At 38.5% G+C, this 18,231-nt stretch overlaps 1 protein-coding gene across 6 annotated transcripts in view; it reads left to right on the top strand.

Moving 5' to 3' along the window:
• Positions 1-18,231, top strand: part of RTKN2 (rhotekin 2) — a 189,228-nt gene that overhangs the window by 160,133 nt on the left and 10,864 nt on the right. For 5 of the 6 annotated variants that reach the window (XM_048946438.1, XM_048946439.1, XM_048946437.1 and 2 more), the window contains 6 exons: positions 2,667-2,720; positions 3,614-3,731; positions 5,379-5,579; positions 9,986-10,080; positions 11,592-11,698; positions 12,641-12,772. In XM_048946438.1, the coding sequence (XP_048802395.1) occupies positions 2,667-2,720; positions 3,614-3,731; positions 5,379-5,579; positions 9,986-10,080; positions 11,592-11,698; positions 12,641-12,772 (707 nt within the window). The remainder of the gene's footprint in view (positions 1-2,666; positions 2,721-3,613; positions 3,732-5,378; positions 5,580-9,985; positions 10,081-11,591; positions 11,699-12,640; positions 12,773-18,231) is intronic. The other variant, XM_048946440.1, reaches the window with a different exon arrangement.

Genomic DNA, 18,231 nt, shown 5'->3' with positions numbered 1-18,231 from the left:
GAGAGCAGTTGTGAGAACAAACAGCTTGAATTGCAAGGTGTAAAGACTGAATTGGCTGGGAGAAGTTGGAGATGAGGCGTTGGTGGTAATTATGTGTCTAGGCACGAAATTTGAGAATTGATGATAGGAAATAGATTTTCTTTTTTTTTAGGGGAAAGTAATCCATCCATGTACATTATTGTCACATGGTTAGTGTAGGTTAGAAGCTTAGGCTGTTACCAAAACAAAGAGTGATCATGTGGCCAACACCAAAAGGTCAGGAGCAGCTTTGCAAGAGCACTGAAGAGTGTACTCTACAGGAAGCAACTACCAGTACATCAGATACTAAGTGGAATACATTCCCTAAGACTAACATTTTCATACTTACCCCATGTCTGTGAACAAATGATGACGTTTGTGTCTTACCAATCATTTACTGTCAAAAGACAACCCATTCAATGTTGATCAAAAAGCATAATCATAATTTAAAGTTATTCCATGGAGTTCTAATGAATGTCAAAAGGAATCATTCTCTTTAAGAGTAATTAACTGTAGTGCTTGAATGTATCCAATTTTAATCCATGGGGCTTTACAGCTAATTGTAACTGAAGTTAAGAAGTGTGAAAATCGATCGCTGTTTTTGATAAATTGCAGCTTTTTCAATCCAAGAATGAATTGAAAACTGATTTACAAGTATCATCTGAAACTTGTAGATGCCATTGCCTACCTAGGTGCTGGTGGTTCTTTCACTGAGGTGTAGATTTTTCAGTTAGTATGACATTGAGTGCAGCATGAAAAAGCAATGTTTACTCTATTGCTCTAACTGTTAACAAGAACTATCAAGTGCCTTAAAATTGTCGTTTGAGGTTTGCTATAAACAAGGATGCAAAATGATTTTTCTTGCAGTTCTTTACTGCTACATTTATGCAAATTTAAGACCTTATATGTGTGAGGAAAGAAAAGTTCAGTACTTTTTCTATGACGTATATCTATATTTATTACATCTACATGTATGTATGTGGAGTTTGAGAGACTTCTGCAGCAGCTGTTTTAAAGAAAGCATTTTTTGTCTATTTCCTTATTCTAAAAATATTTAAAGGCTTTAAAAAATGTTTGCTATGCAAATGCATCTTTAGAAAGGTAGTTTCAGAACAGGGTGATGCATTTTTCGGGGTTTGGTTTTGTTTTTAGGAAGCTGTGGCAGTCTAACGCTACATACTAACAGTTCATTGCTGAGAAGTCATTAGATACTGTGAACATTTTCAAAACTAGATGTATTTGTAAGTTTCACAATTGAAATTTAATCTGTAATGAGATGTTCATAACATAATCAAAATTAGCTTAAATTAAAACATTTTATTTAATATTACTTATGAAATAGGACTATATGTAGCTTTACCTAAGTCAACTAGTTGTGTGCATAAAACCCAGCAGGAATACCTGGCAAATAATCCGTTGCCAAAATAGCACTGCTGTTTTGCATACTGTATGTGGATTTTTCCATTCGCCTTCTGTGAAGATAAACACAGGAGTCAGCAAAGCTCCCGCATAACAATATTAAAGATTTTTATCAGTGGACAACTGAGGTATTGCTGTTCACTGCTGCCATCCTGTGTCACTTAATATATTGCATGTGCTTTTATACAGCATTGTGCATTTGAAACCAGCTTTGGATTTAATGAGGCCTCACTGCATTTATCTTTCAAGAAGGAACCAGTAAGGAACGTTGTCTAAACTTGTGCCCTCAAAGCTGGGGAAAAATATCATAGAATCATAGAATGGCCTGGGCTGAAAAGGACCACCGTGATCATCTGGTTTGAATCTCCCTGCTACGTGCAGGGCCACCAACCAGCAGCCCAGGCTGCCCAGAGCCACATCCAGCCTGGCCTTGAATGCCTGCAGGGATGGGGCATCCACAGCCTCCTTGGGCAACCTGTTCCAGTGTGTCACCACCCTCTGGGTGAAAAACTTCCTCCTAACATCTAACCTAAACCTCCCCTCAGTCTCAGTTTAAAACCATTCTGTACAGGAGTGGGTAGGTAAAGTGGAAAGTTTGTTGAAGAAGATACTTTCCTAATGTTAAAATGGCAGGTGACTTAAATTAATGTTTCTGTAATTGCCTCTCTACTACGATCCTGATGCAGACAGATATTTTTTATGTAAGCAAACAAACTGCAGTCTTCTAATGTCAACTGAGACAATTCTAACTAGGAACATGATTACAAATAATATTTTCTCTGTGGTTAGTAAAACAAGACTTCAGTGTTTGCAATACAAGTATCTCAATCTTTCCATTAAAACAGGAAGTTTTTCTTCTGGCAGTTGGATGAGTGGTTTCCAGCACCAGATGAGCAGAGTTTCAGCTTGTCTTTGCGTGATTGTGGACTAAAATACCTCTCATAACTATGCTAAACAGCCACTCTGAAATGTTACTTTTAGGTCCTTTCAAATGAGATTTAAAGAAGTCTTTGTTCTAGCACAATTTATAAAAGAAAATGACATTTCAAATAGAAATTATTGATGTATATGACATTGGTAATAAGACTGAAATAGTTCTACTGTTCATTGTGTAGACAGCCCTATTGCCACCAAATCAACATGAAAAGAAAAAATAATTTGTATTTAATTTTACACTCTGTTGTACGATATTACCTGTAACTTAATTTCCCTGTTTTTTCCCCCTTTAGATATTCGAATACCATTAATGTGGAAAGGCTCTGATCACTTCAACAATAAAGAAAGTACGTAAGATCTAATGAACTGCTATGATAATCAATTAGTTAAGCCTGTAAATTGAAAACTGGATGGAGAAGTCCATTCTGATCTAAATCTGATTTTTTTTGATCTTTCAGTAGATCTGTGTCTTACTGTAGCTTGGTAGCTCTTAACTTGAAGCTGTTGACTGTAGCAAGTTGAAAAAGTTCAAAGTCATATGGCAGTATGTTTAAAATCTTGTCTTTCCAGAGGTGAGCCTCCAGAGGAAGAGTAAGGATAACATTATTAACTAAATAGCTGAGAAACTTCCAATTAAACATGATATTCTCTCTCTCGTCTACACTCAAGAGAGTAATATTGAAGGCTGTTTCTAGTGGGAAATTTAAATGAAAGTTCTCTATTGCTTTTGAGTGGATTATTGGATAGTCTTCAAGTACATGCATTTTGCTGTGTCATGGAGATTAACCCTAAATCTGTTCCAGCTGTCACCTGGCATTGATTTCAGTTTGATTTTCAATAGGGTCAGAGGGGGTAAGGCTGGCAAAATGGTCTAATCCTATATAGTTCATTCAAAAAGTGATACAGATGTTGGATCAATTCTCTTTTTGCCTTAAATCAATTTTATTAAACAAAATTACATTTCTACCAACATTTCTGATGCTGTTAGCACGAACTGCCACAGGTTATCTTGCAAACAAAAATAAAATTGAGCGGAGGTAGGTGTGTGAATGTCGAACCCATGCACTAGCTTTGGAAGTTCAATTCCTGTGAAATCCCATAATGTGAAATTTAGGGTGGGAATAATTTGAGGGCAGTTCCTTAGAGGCTCAAATTTCCATTCCTTCTCTGTTGTTTACTGGGGGCATTAAGTATTGTGATGTGTAATATGCTAATAAAGCATTTCTTTGGCTCTCCCCAGAATCACAGCGCTATGCAGTGTTTTGTTTGTTCAGAATGGGAGCTGAGGTTTTTGATACAGAGGTGGCAATTGTGGATAAAGCAATAACAGATATCTGTTTTGAAAACATAACCATATTGTGAGTATAACTTATCTGTTGCATGGAGTACAAGTATCCCTGTTTTCTTTTGAAGTGGGTATGATTATGAGCATGATTGGCTGAGGTCCTCTAAATTTTTCTGTGGGCAAAAGGAATCTGTAACATTTCTGTTGATTTCAGTGGTTGGTGGATCCCTCTCTCTGGAAGGTTGTGGGTTTTTTTCATGTACATGATGATCACAGCTGTAGATACATCATTTAACTGTTTCTTTCAGGTTTTTTTTGCCATGCTGAAACATTTTTCTTTAAATAAAGAGATCAGCTTGTAACTCAAGGACAAAAGTACACCAGTGCTAAAACCTGGAAGCACTATAAAAATGCACTTCTGTAGGCATGGGTGTTACACCCAGTGTTTTAACCACTACTCTGTAGAGCAGGCTATGGTCTCTTCTGATGTTCCCCAAAGTCACTGTTCTCTTGAAATCAGACATTTGTCTTCCACACCTCATGTTCTGTCGTGCTCTTATGAGCATATGCTACAGCTACAACCCTCATAGTTGAAGAATACTAGACAGGAAATTATTCACTTATCTTTAAATATAACCTAGAAAAGAATAGAAAGGTGTTCACATATACTTTTCTGTTGCTCTATAAATTTTTAAGAGTCTTGAGAGACACTTTATTATTTCTGTGAGGGTTGTGTTGGTTGTTTTTTTTATGTGTGTGTGTGTGTGCTGCTTTATTTTTTATATTAGCAATTTAGATTCAGTCTCCTGAGGAAGACTGACTGGAAATCTAGAACTACTGAAAACTTTAAATCAAGATATTAAAAAGTGAGTAGTTGAGAGAGCATGGATCTGTAAATCAAACTTTCTTAACACTTGCTCAAGTTTAGAGTAAGGGCAAGAATTTAAATCTGCTTCTTGAAAGATACATCTGTTCTTGGAGAATTTACCATTACAATTTTCTGTAAAATAATGCAGCAGAAGCACTCAAAATTCCCTTGTGTGCCCACAGATAAAGAATAAATTCTTTAAAAGCCTTTGGGATAATTTCCTTATGAATATGTAGTGAAGGATTTGTACCAGGAAGATGAGGTTAGGCTTCTAGTTTGATGACTCAGCTCGAGAACGTTGAGAGCTGGTAGAACTGAAAAGAGACAACAGGGAGTGGGCAGAAGAACGCAGCAGCAGATAGATAGATACTGTGAATATCAAATTTGTTGCTTGTGATGAGGTAGGATTTAGTTTTCTGCTAATACAAAGGGGGCGGGCGCGACAGTTTGATCTGATTTGGGATCACAGGCACGATAGGTTTTCAGTCGTGTTATTTCTGCATAACAGTAGAGGGCAGATTGAAGTGTGCTTATATGCCTTGCCTGTGTATTTCCATCACATGAGCGGTGTGGGTTTTTTCTCCAGTTTTTAACCTAAACGTTGAATTTCCTGTTTGCAATTGTTTATGGTTTAATTATAACATCCATCTTGTGACTTCAACGCTAAATTACCACTGTGTACTCTAGCCTTTAACTCCATTTTAATGTATGTCTTTCCCTGAATCTGATGTAATTCCTTCCCTTGATTAGCAATACATGTTATTTAATAAATATATTGTAGCAACAGCATTCCTTGGCTAGGTGCTCAATTCACTAACAACTGCTGTGAAACTTTCTCCCCACCCCCTTCAGTGATGAAGCAGGACCAGATTTCCAGGTGAAGGTTGAAGTGTATAGTTGCTGTACAGAGGAGTCTTTATATGTAGCAAACACCCCTAAGAAACTAGTAAAGAAGCTTAAAACATCCCTCAGCAAAGCTACAGGGAAGAAACTCAAAGCTACGCTGGAAGAAGACGGCACTGACTCCATTTTGCTCTCTGACCCAGTCATCCAGTAAGATACACAGATGGGTATTCTGGTTTTACTGTACTTTTTCATAGAAATAGCCCAAAGATATTGTCAATATTTGGAAAGGTACCAAGAACGCAATTATTTATGTATTAACCAGGTGGAAAAGAATTTACATTTTAAATAGGAAATGAGAAAGTAGGTGTGAATTCCAGCTATGTAGCTCAGCCTGGGGCCCAGTTCTGATCTTTAAACACATGAGTAGACTATCTTTCTTCTGCACAGCTGGTAAATCCACTGTTATTTGCAACTCAGGAGTACTTCAGTTTGATCTCTGGAGAAAATCAAGCTTGTGTGATGTCTGTGGCCCTCCATCTCGCCCTCCTCTTCCCCTGTCCCATTCACTCCATGTATCAATTTTGCACCCAGGCAGTTTTGCTTTTCAGAATGGTAGACATTTCTAAAAGGTGCAGGTTCTGTGAAGTAACAAAAGTGTGTGGGCAGGGGAAGCCCCTCGCACAGCACTTCCCCTAGTGAAGCTGACAGGGCTGTTGCACTGTGTTGTGTACACGGGGGCTGTTCTGTTTTCTGGCTTTTCAGCAAGTCTCTGAGCTAGCTGGGGCATTTTACAATTACTTGCTGCTTAACAGGAGTTTCCTTAATTGACTTCAGCACAGAACATTTTGAAATGACTTACGATTTTCCATTTTCATAGAAATAAATGCTTTTCTCAGTAATTCACCTGTGTTTCCTTTTAAAAATGATCTTAAGTCTTTCATGTATTTTTAATGAAGTGAACTGCCTACTAATATTTCCCAACTACTTTAATTTCATTGTGACTTAAGCAGCCCAAGTACCTAAATTGTAACTACTGCAAAATTGACTTTTTTAATGTTTATTTTTTTAAGAAAGTAAATATTACTTAAATTACTTCAAATATTGCTTTTTTCTTTTTTTTTTTTTTTTTCCTGATGGCTCAGTAGCAGAGGATCCACGTATAATTTTTGCCACGTTTTGAGGAAAAGTCTTAGTCTTGTTTTGTACATCTGTTTGCCCGGATTATAAAAGGAAAGGTTAATTCATAGTTTATCTATGTTGAGCTAATATTGCTATACGCTGATGTTAGTGTTCTGATGAAAAACAGACATCCAAGATGTCTTAGCCACAGAGCAAGGCAGTTTTACTGCTAACATTAGAGTACCTTCCACCTCATGACAGTGTTTCTCAATATGCATCATGTCAGGTAGATATGCTTCCCTCAAGCTCTGGCTGGCTGATGACATGCTGCCATAAGGTGCAGTTGGCTTCAGATACAACCACAGGCTTATTTGTTGGCCGTGCTCACTTGAATGCAGATCGTCTGTCTTTTAAGGAAAAAGAATCAGTAGGCAGTCCTCACTATTGCCCCCTCCCTCATTTGGGTTTTGCTTTAGGTTTCTCAACTGTAATTTTTTGTATTTTACTTTCTCCCATCTTGAAAGTAATTTTTTTTTTTTTTTCCCTACCATAAGTCATCATCTCACCGTGGCTGTTAATTTCTTACCAAAATTGAATTACTAGTGATGTGTTTACTAATGGCTTTGCTAGGTGATTAAAAAAGATTATTGGGAACAAATGTCTTACTACAGGCTGAAAATAAGTTGACTTTTTTTTTTTTTTAATATAGCCTCCCCTTGAGATTTATATTATTAAGACCATGGTAATGTAGCCCTTAGAGGTGAGCAGATTGCATCTTTCAAGTTCTCAAAGAATTATACGGGTCCAGTCTGTGAAATTAAACCACAACAATAAAAAGGGAACTTGCTGTATTTTATGAACACTTTTGCTCTGTAGATTTCATCTGTATCAGCTGTTTTGTCTCAGAGCACACGTGGGATGAAGTTGTCCCTTTTCCAGAAATTCTGTGATCCTCCCGTGCCAAATTTCTTAGCTTAGAAGTTAGAAGGCTCCCTGTCAGCCTCTTAACTTCTCATAAAAGCTTGATGACAAACTGTTTTAGATGGTTGCTTTATTTGTTCATATCAGCTGTACTGATACTCTGTCTGCTCTTAATTATCTTTTTTCATTTTTTATGCAGTCTTTTGCCTACTTCATTTTTTCTGTTATTATTATTACTGCATTTGTCATAGGAGAAGGACATTCAGTGCAGGTATGGTACTGATTTCCAGAAGTTGCACTTTGGAGACGTGCATGTTCTGTGAGCTGGCAGTACTGGCCTATGTGGGGACTTGCTGCTGGGGCCTCTGCTGAGCTGGAGATCTGGCTTCTGTATGCTATGTTTGGAAATTCACATTGATATTTTGCTAGAAGTACGTATTCTAACCTAATGGCCTCATTTTTATTGCTGGGTTCTTTTTAGGACCTGATGATTATTTTTGTTTTTACCTTTTGTTATATAAGATGCAACTGGAAGCTACGCATATTGGCTGTTTTGACTTGCACAACCTCCACTCTGTGTCTGGATGAGTGGAATAAGATAGGATTTCTAACATTAATATTCAGGAGCAGCTTCTGGAATCTGAGCTGTATGAATCCAATATGCACTGATATGAGGGGTGAGATAGTTACATTCCCCCCATTGTCTGCACTCCAACGTCAGTGCTCCTGCCACTCGATGGGCGACAGGTCGAACTGTGAGCCTTCCCCACACTGTATGAGATGCAGTGGGCAGATTGTTCTTTGTTATTCAGACAAGCTGCCATGTAAGGCAGTCAGCTAATTCTGTCACGTGTACGGGCAAAACATACTCAGTAATCCTGATCAGCTTGTTAAATATAAAATATAGATGCAGATAATTTTTCTAAATTATATTGAAGTTGGCTAAAAGGGATGACTGTTCTGTTTTAGAAAGAAAGTATTACTGGGAAGCATATTTTAAAAGTGAAGTAGCTGTTTTCTTGGCAAGGTTGTTGTGGTAATTAGTCATGCTTTAGAAAAATAACTAAATCAGCACAGAAGTTTTATCCGTGAGAAGAAACTGAACTACTTTGTACCATTTAAATAGAGTGGTAATGCTTAACTGAATAGCAAAACATAATCAGCGGGGAATCTTTTGTTAGGGAATGATCTACAGGGAATATATACAAATGTTGATGAGTTTTTGTTCGCATTCCCCTCTGAATGTTTTATGGAAGTGGTTCTTTGCCCAAAGTGCTATATCATATTTGCTTTTCTATTTATTGCTTTGAATTAGATGTGTAACAGACCTCCCTGCTAATCCACTGTCTCCTCTCTTTCATTAGGGTCAGAGCTGGATAGCATCTGATTTTAAAACTGTGTGCCTTCTGCTATTAGAAAAATTAACACTGGAAAGTATTAGTATTTATTTTCTAGTGATGTCAGTTCAGTAGTGTCTTAACATCTTCTATACCACTAAGATATCTTATGCTATACAGAAGGTTTTTAAAGGATTTTATGCTCAATTCTGTTATAGAAAGCAATTAGTGATTCTAAGTGGTTTGTTTTCGTGTGAACTTTTTTTACACTGCCATTAGCCAGGTGGAATTCTTACTGCACTGCTAGACTGTAAATCTGTTACTTTGTATTAAGAGTATTTAGGGAAAAAGGTTAAACATGTACCACATTTATACTAGTTTATTCCAAGAGCTGCATTCCACATGCACTGTGCTGAATTGCAAATGTGATTTTTTTTTTTTTTTTTTTCTCAGCTTTTTTTCCCCCCCTAGGCAAAATCTAAACCAAAGATACAATGCTGTGATACCTGTAAGCACAATAAGTGAAAGAGTCCTTTGTGCCGCAAAACTGGCTGTAGGATTTCTACAGATTTCTTCTGCTATACGCAAAGAAACAAACTATTGGATACTATTCTGTATAAGTGTGTGCATAACCACTTTTATGAAGTCTACAGCCAAAGCAAAAGAGCAGAGCAGCCTGGAAAAGCAGTATAGATTTTAATTGTGAAACTTGTGTTTTCAGAGCAAGTTCATCACCTGTTTTTCTGTTGCCTATCGGATACATTTTTGCACTCCTTTCTGAGTTAGGCCTAGGGTCAAAAGCTGCAAACCTATCAGAAGTTCCTTGGTGTCTGAGTAGAGAAGAGAGATGCTGTTAGTGTCCTTGGGCTGCAGGAGGCTTGGAAAGCACAGGCCTTGGGTCTGGGGTTGCCAGTGCAGATAGGCAGCTGGAGGCTCTGCGCTGATGGGGCTCTGTGGCGTTGGCCTGGAAGTCATGGGGTGGGAGGAACCGGAGGTGCTGTGCAGGGCAGAGGCAGGAGGTGAGGATGTGGCCATCAGCTGAGCGTGCTGGGGAGCAGTTCTGTGGGAAGGGGCTGGGGGTGGCAGCCTGTGGCCACGGACAGCTGCTGCCTTGCATCTCGGCATGTCCCTGTAAGCAGATGCGTTATCTCGGGCATCCATAGGCTCCCTCTAGTTACTGTCTATACAATACAAAGCAGAAATGACTTAAAACGTGCCTTTTTTTCCCACATTTAGTGGAGCAAAGTACAGTTTGCTAGCATATACCACTTTGGGGCTGGAGAGTGCCAAGGACAGTTTCAGGACCCACAACCTTACCATTACAGGAAATGGTAAGTACATATGGTAGCAATTTAAGGAAATAAAAACCCAGTAATATTTTGCATTTCTCTTGTAAACTAAAGAATTTAAAGAGATTATTTTTCTTGATACTTAATATAGAACAACTTAAACAAAATATTTAACTGTTCTAAAACAAGCATCTATACACAGCTGAGTAAACTATAAGTTGAGTACAATTTCAAGTCCAGAGGAAAATTTAATTCATTTGGGAGTTTCTTCTGTTATTTGCATCTTGATCTGAAGTGAGTTGTACCCATGTATACAAACTATTTCCCCCTTTCTCACAACTAAGGGAGGGTATTGGAGCAAAGAACAGCTTTTTCCTCTGTAGTTGAGACAAAAGTGTATTTAAAAAAAAAAAGCAACTTAATTTGAGCGGGACACAGGACAAAAACATGCACTTGCGATTTGCCTTGATAGCTGTATTTCAGCTGTGGGACACACAGGTTGCTGGTAGTAGTCAACCAGGATGCCAGCTTGGTGATTATGCTGCAACTGTAGGTGATATTTCAAGAAACTGAAGTACAGTTCTTTGTACTTCATCCGTGTTTCCAAAACTATCGTCCTTCCTGCAATCCACCCTTCAGTCCTCCTCGTTAAATTAAGATGTGCAACTTTGTATTTCACTCACTGCTGGTAACTTCATTTTTTTACATGGGTAAACTTGACCTGAAAAGAAAATTTGATTATTTACACTTCATTATTCTGAATAAGCACAGACGGAGCATTTGTTTCTCAACAGGTTAGAATAATTCTGTGTATCTTTGATGCTAATTTCTACTTCACATTCTTGTTTTATTTCATTAATGTGCATAACTCACTCTGGTGAGGAATTACATACCTGGATATTTTGTTTCATTACAAGCATTTCTAAACCATGACTAAAGACAGAGTAATGTCAATGGAAAGTTGCATTACCTGCTTCTAATTACAGAAGAGCATGTTTTTTACATGGCGAAGTTGAGCAGTTTTTTGCTAATTCCTTGGAATCATGAATGCTTTTCTAGTTGCATGACAAGACAGCTACAAATTCTGTCTTAAAAACCAATCTGAAGCAAAATGCTTACATGTAAGAAGTCACGTGCCGTGATGGGAAGTGCTTAGGAATCCTACTTAGATGAGGTACCAAAGTGATTATCTTCCAAAGTGGTGTAGAGGTGGTGGTGGTGGTGGTGGTGGTGTTGTTTTTGTAAGAATAACTTGTTCTTGCAGAACAGTATTTCTGTTTTTATTTAAATCCTTTTGGAACTTCTGATAATTTTTAATAAAAAACTTACTGAAGACTAAGAATCAGTTTTACTTTAATCCTACAGGATGAGATCTCTTTTCTTACATGTAAAGAATGCTTACTCATATTCATGATCTGAAAGTAAAGATGAGTATTAAAAGCTAAACTGTATTTATGGGAAGTTTTCAGAACTCTGAATACTGAATACTCTTTTTTACCTCTTTCTTTCTTTCTTATTTTTTCTTTTTTCTCCTGTCTGCTCCTTTCCCCCAGAGGAATCTTCTTTTTGGCTCCCCCTGTATGGAAACATGTGCTGCCGTTTAGTTGCTCAGCCTTCCTGCATGGCTAGAGATATGATGACAGGATTTCTGAATCAACAGGTAAAAAAAGGTCTTGCTTGTGTTTCCATGCTCTTCTGGTAGCAGTCACCAACAGTCCACGGTTAAAACATTTCTGTTTTTCCCAGAGTGGTTCCTTCTTCCCTGTTCTGCCGAGAGCGAGGGAGGACATCTCATAGTTACAGTTTACAAACAGCATCGTCAGTGGCTAAGAATCAATAAATCAATGTTTTCTTGGTGTGCTTATCAATAAAACTATTTGGGCTGCTAGATACAGGTTGAGTTGTTTCAGAATCTGTTTAGCCTGGCACTTAATAGCAGCAGTCCTAACGGTCTCTTGGCTTTTTACCCTCATACGTGTCGCTCACTGTCTTAGCATGGTGAACTGAGCGGGGAGCAGCAGTTAAACTCATCCCTCCAAAAGCAATTACTGTGAGCTCACTTTACTTCTCTGTTCTGATTCATTGCACAACTAGGCAAACAAGAAGGTGTGAGCAGAGGGCTGAAGGCCACCAGACAGGAGTGCCACGTTGTAGGCTCTGGTCTCATCATGAAATTAAAATGTATTTATGAATGCTGTTCAGAAAATTATTTTAAGAACATCTTTGAATGTACCACACGCTTCCAATGTTAAATACTCTTTTTATTTCTTCTGTTGTTTAATTAATGTAGCAAATAAAGGTGGGCTTTGTTCTTATTGTAGACACATTGTTCTACGCTTTGTTCTGTGAAACAGCAGATTCTGTGTTGGGTCATAAGTGAATCTGGGAAAACTGTAAAATGCCAAAAGACATTTAGAAGTATTGGTAACATTTCAAAAAACACTGATTCTGAAGTGCTCTGCAACAGAAGGTCTTTCTTTTAGGAAAGAATTGATTCAGTGTGGAGAAGTTTTGATCACGCGGGCTGATTGGTGTATGCCTCACACTGTGCTCTTAATTTGTAGTTTGTGTCTGGCAATTTCTGACTACTTCTTCCCTTTAGCAAATGATAGGAAATCTAACCAGCTGGAGGAGGCTGTATTGCGTACTGAGAGGTGGAAAGCTCTCTTGCTATCACTCACCAGAAGAAATTGAGGCTAAAGTGGAGCCAGCCCTGAGAGTTTCGATCAATAAGGTAAAAATGATAATGTGTAGCTTTTCCTGCTTGCTTGTGTTTGGGTGTTTGTTTTTGCTCTTAATTATTATTCCGAGGGAGGTTATTTTTGTTTTAAGATGCATACATTTGGGCTCTAAGCTGCTTGTATGCAAAAAGCTCTGTAGGTAGTGTGTCAGTGGGAAATGCTGCAGCAAAATTTCCAGTCACTGAAATTTCTTTGCAAGGGTGTTACATTTCTTAGCAGCAGATGTAAGTTTCTTCTGTTGCACTAAACTGGTTAACATACAGGTAAAAAGGATGTTGTTTTCTTTAGGAAAAATGTGACTTGTTATATGACTGTTCCGTTCCCTGCAGTCCTTCAGCAACATTCTGGGAGGCTTTTGTCCTCAGCAAGGTGAAATTTTAACAAAAGCTTTTTGTTGTTTTATTTTATTCTGCCCCAGTCTTAATTAGAGGGAGGATTGGAAAATTGCTCAAAATATTTTAGTGTCTTAAAATAAGCTGCTTTTCTTAATACTGGTTTTGTACAGGGCACATAACTTTGGAAGTTCTGTTCTCTGGTATTGGTATATTCTGTTCTCTGGTATATAATGATGGTATTACTTCTGTTTTTCATAGTCTAATAGGCAAAGTCTGGATTTAAACCTTAACATCGAAATTCTTCTACTTGACTAAAGATGCATTAAGTATTTAATTTTAAACAACTATTTATGTGTTCACTTTATGGATGTTATTGGAAGGACCTTCTAGAATGAAGAGCATTAGAGTGAACAGGTGCTTTTAAAAGCTGTTTCTGTGCAGTCATCAAGAGTTAGTGTCACATAAGGATGAGCAGAGGAATTTAATGTTGTTTGCAGTTGGCCTAGCTGGGTTCATCTTTCCTAAGCAGAAACATTTGGAAACTGTGTTAAGCATGGGTTGGTCTGGATTCTGGTGTTGCACTTCTGTGGCTGCTTGATGCCAGCACTGGCTCAAAAAGAAGCATTCCCCCCAGCCAGTCGCTTCCTCTGGCCGCTGTGTGCTTCGTGCTGGGCAGGTAGTAGGGCAGCTGACTGATAAGCTGGACTAGGGAACTGAAGTGAGTTAAAATTAGCTTATCTTGGGGGGAGGACGGCTGGCTTCAACCATGCTTCTCCTTAACGCAGTCTTTTATCTAGATCCCTACATGATCACATGAGTGCTCGTATGGTACAAGGAAGGAGCTAGGGCGAGACCGGTGCTGTATAGGGCCATAAAGTAACAAAGAACTGCTTCTGACAACAGCACTATCAGCTCTTGTTGGCTTTAAAGTTTCTCAAAAATATGATTCATTTTCACCTTGAGTAATTCTTCTTGTATATAAACAAAACATTTAAGCTAGAGATAACAAGGTAACCTGCTTTCGTGCGCTAACATTTCACGTGCTAACATTTAAATTGATACCTTAATTAAAAACACACTTCTCCCAGTGTCTTGTATTCTAACAAAGCCATTTTTTTTTTCTTCCAGTTTACTTATTTACTTGTAAAAAAATGTTTTGACATGATACATACTTAAACAATTTTAGTTGTACATCTCTTCAGTCACTTCTAATTGCGTCAAGTGAACTGCAATGAAACTGTATTTTCCAGTTGTTCACAATATCTGTGGGGAAATGGTCAGGTTCAGTGAAACACGGAGTGACCACATCCGTATTTTAAAATGTGAAGGAAGTATTTTTGAAAATTGTCTGTCAGAATCCCTGTCTGTTCTTTCCTTAGGGGTTGCTGTTTTGGTCTGTATCCTTACTTTGCTTCTCCTTTTCAAATAACCATATTCTCCTAAGGGGTTTCACTTCTCCGAGTTACCAGCACACTTAGAATCTAAAATCCAGCTTTTAATGGGAGTCTGTCTGTATGTTGGCAGTTTACCTTTTACAGGTAACATACACAGTGTACATAAATCATGTGTGTTACACCATTTTGCCAAAGTACCAAGCTGTTGGAAAATACGACCATGAATCCTTCTTTAATTCAAATTAAAGCCAGAAAGAAAACAAAGCAATTTAAAACATATTTGAATACTTTACTATTTAAACAGTTTCTCTTGAAAATAACGTAACGGCTGTGGACTTTGATTCGTTTGTTGTGAAACTTGTGACATAAATGAAAATGAGCTAATCATATGGGCTTACTGCTACGTGTTGTTACTGAAACAGCAATTTCAAAATCAAAGTTGAGATTGAAAATTAACTCTAGATGTTATAACTAAAATCTCTTCTGGTTGCATCTGGTATTGTTACTTGTATACATGTCATTGAAAGAGACTTTCTGGAAAGTAATGAAGTCATATGGATTTATGAGGAACTCTGGAAAATAATCATACTGATAGTCTTATTTCCCTTTCCTTTGAATTGAGACTTGAAGAAGCTATTAAGACCACCAGAGTCATTACTTTAACTTCAAATGCCTTCACTGCTACCACTGTTGAGCAATAATAGTTCTGCAGTTCCTATTATGCAAGTGTTACTATTATTGTTCCAGCTAAGTGTGATTATAACATATTATATTGCACAACTAAGTAGAGAAATTGTATTTTCTCGAGCAAAGAAAATTAGCTGGAATCCAACTTGAACAAGGAATATTCCTAATGGACCAATTCCTAATATTTTCTTTCTGTTTCTTTGTTTGCTTTGCTTTGAAGTGAATGATAAAGGCTTTGCCTACACCTGGTAATTGGTGTGTGTGCCAGCACTTCACACTTACTGCTCAGAATCCTGAATACATACATACCCTATTGTATCCTCTTCTAAATTATAGAACTTTCTCTGTGCATTGCATGCTGGAAGCTTCAGGAATTCTGAGACATGGCCTCTGGTTAACACAGAACATAGCTGACATGATTTCCTTCCTGGCGAATTTTGCCAGCACCATCTTTGGCCTGGTGCCATGCGGCGCAGCAGGCGCAGAGCTATCGCTGTGCTGGTACTCGCTGTGGTGGCAAGCAGGATGAGGAACAAATGTCTGCAGCCTTTGGTTGCTAAGTTCTTGTTGGAACATGTTTTGGGCTCTAGGTCAGGTAGAGGAATTCATTGGAAAATGTAGCGATGGCTCCGGCAGCATAACTTCACAGGGGATCTTGCAGTATTTTTGGGAAACTGGGAAGTTTATCTTGGGACTGGAACAGAGGGTATCCAGTTCATGGCAATGTGAACACTTAGGGAACACGCAATGCAAGCAATACTCACTACCTCTGTCAGGCAACTCCAGCACTGGTGAAGCAAGAGCAGACCTGAAAATCAGTGCTCTGTGTAGTGTACTTACGTCCCACTGGCTGGTTTAGATGAGCCTTCACAGGTGAAAATTTATAGGGAAATCAAAAATTAGTTAAATGTCTCCAGATATCTGGCATCTTCTGTCGCGTTGCTCAACTTGCTTCTGCAATTGCTTGAAAAAGATGGTAGGTACTGGTAGGGAAAGCAGACACAGTGCCTGGATAGAACACGTGGACCTTGTAACACACGTGCTCAAATGGAGTCACTAGGAAGCTATGCTCTATAGCTCCCTGGTGCTCCTCAGAGTGCTGGTTGGTCATACAATAACATCACCTCCTTATCCTGCCTTTAAGTTGCTGCACTGAATTGAAGACAGCCATGATGACGCAGTGATCCTAACGTTACTCTTCCGTATTATGCTTATCATCCTGCAAGCGCATGAATGTTATGGTGATACAAGCTCACAGAACAATGGAGATGAAAGGAGGAAACGTAGCTAACATGGTAGATTCAGACTTGCACTAATATTTTAAAAAGCCATAGTTTTACATTCATCAAACATTCCTGTTTGCCTTAAAACAAATTACAGCAGGAGCCAACAATTGTATTTTGTTTCCAACGTTGCTTTTATTTCTTGCCTTGTTTCTTGGTACTAAAATCACAAAGGAAGACTGTTATATGCAATTTGGTTTGTTTCATCTTAGAACAGATACACAGAACTGAATTTTTGACTTCTCAATATTTTTCTCAAGAACTTCAATTTGTATTGATGTCTTAAAATGATCTTTACAAACTCTGCTCCTCAGTGCCTCAGAACTGGCTCAGCAGTAAGGGGCTGCCTCAGCAATAAAACGCTGCTTCTCTCTTTTTTTGTTTTTGTTTAACTCTGCTTAGTAGATGAGCTTTCCAGATGAGCTCATCAGGCAAAACCTTTTTTGATTTGAAGGAGAAAGATATTGTACAATCAATGGACGTACAAATGTTATGGGACGTACCAGAGAGCTTGGCTACACAGTTATCACACCAAAGCAGAAAAGAGTGGATGCTTACCCATATCCTGGGCTCACTTATGAAACTTCAGCAGAGTGGATCTCCAGAAGAGATCCTTCCCCACTGGTAGCCAGCTCTTAAATGGGTCTAGGAGAGGTGCAGCCAGGCTCCACCCCTTCCAGCAGCACAGCTGAATTGCCTTCACTGTGCTCCCATGGCTGGCTCATGGCTCGCCTCAGGTGATCATCAGAGGTTCAGGCTGTGACTCAGCAGTTCCCATACAGATGTGTAAGTGAAGACTCATTTTTACCTTATGCTAAAAGAAAAAAGCCATTTTCCTTATCTTCAAAGAAAATTAATCTTTTGTACATAGTCAGGATGTACAACTGCCCTCAGCCTCTCCGAAGTTTCTGAGTTTCCTGTGGGCTCAGCTCAGTTTTTCTTACTCCAACTGGCTGGTTGTTCTGGGCTTTACAGGAGTGGTAATGGAATTGGTTCCGTTATCTGTGAGATCGAGGAATGCGGAGCAGTGCTGTGTATGACATGATACTTTAAGGCAGTTTACTTTTCTATTTTTAAGAAGAAGTGGGCTTGTGGTGTAATTTCCCAAGCTTGGCATATTCATCAGCCCATTACTGTAATGGCACCTCGTATCACTCTTTAAATATTCAAACATCAGGTATAGATTGTTGCTTGAGGATTTATCTCCTTTGAATAATAACGCAGTTATGGGATAAAACCTGGAGCAAACATCATTAAATAAACTTGTGTGTATGGTGTGCTTGAAGTTCTTACCTGTCAAATGTTAATCTATTTGATTTAATTTTTTGCTGGTATCTATGGTTACCTGAGTTAATGGGACATAGAGCACTTTGGATGAATTACTTCATCTCCTATTTTTAGACAGAAGAATTTAAATGAGCATATCCATCAGATATGCTACAAGCAGCTGTTACGATTTCAAACAGTTACTGAAGTAATGCATTGAAAATCTGGGGAATATTCTTGAGAATAAGTTTTGTTTTCTAACGATCAGAACTAGACCTATCCCCATGGGTTCTCACGTGTAAACTTAATTTCTGTTGGTTTCTATTTGACATCTGCAGTGCAAGTCTGACATCTGGTTGAACGCTGCTGTAGTAGGGAAAGTGGTTGATCTGTCCCCACTGTATTTTAAGGTGTGTCCTCAATCTACTCAGACATTAGATTTGCTGCCCACCCAGCTGCTGAACACAGTGCTGGCTTTAGCTGTCAG

This window comes from Lagopus muta, chromosome 5 (genome assembly GCF_023343835.1).
Source record: "Lagopus muta isolate bLagMut1 chromosome 5, bLagMut1 primary, whole genome shotgun sequence".
Lineage (NCBI taxonomy): Eukaryota > Metazoa > Chordata > Aves > Galliformes > Phasianidae > Lagopus > Lagopus muta.
This window is presented reverse-complemented; position numbering and strand designations above follow the sequence as displayed.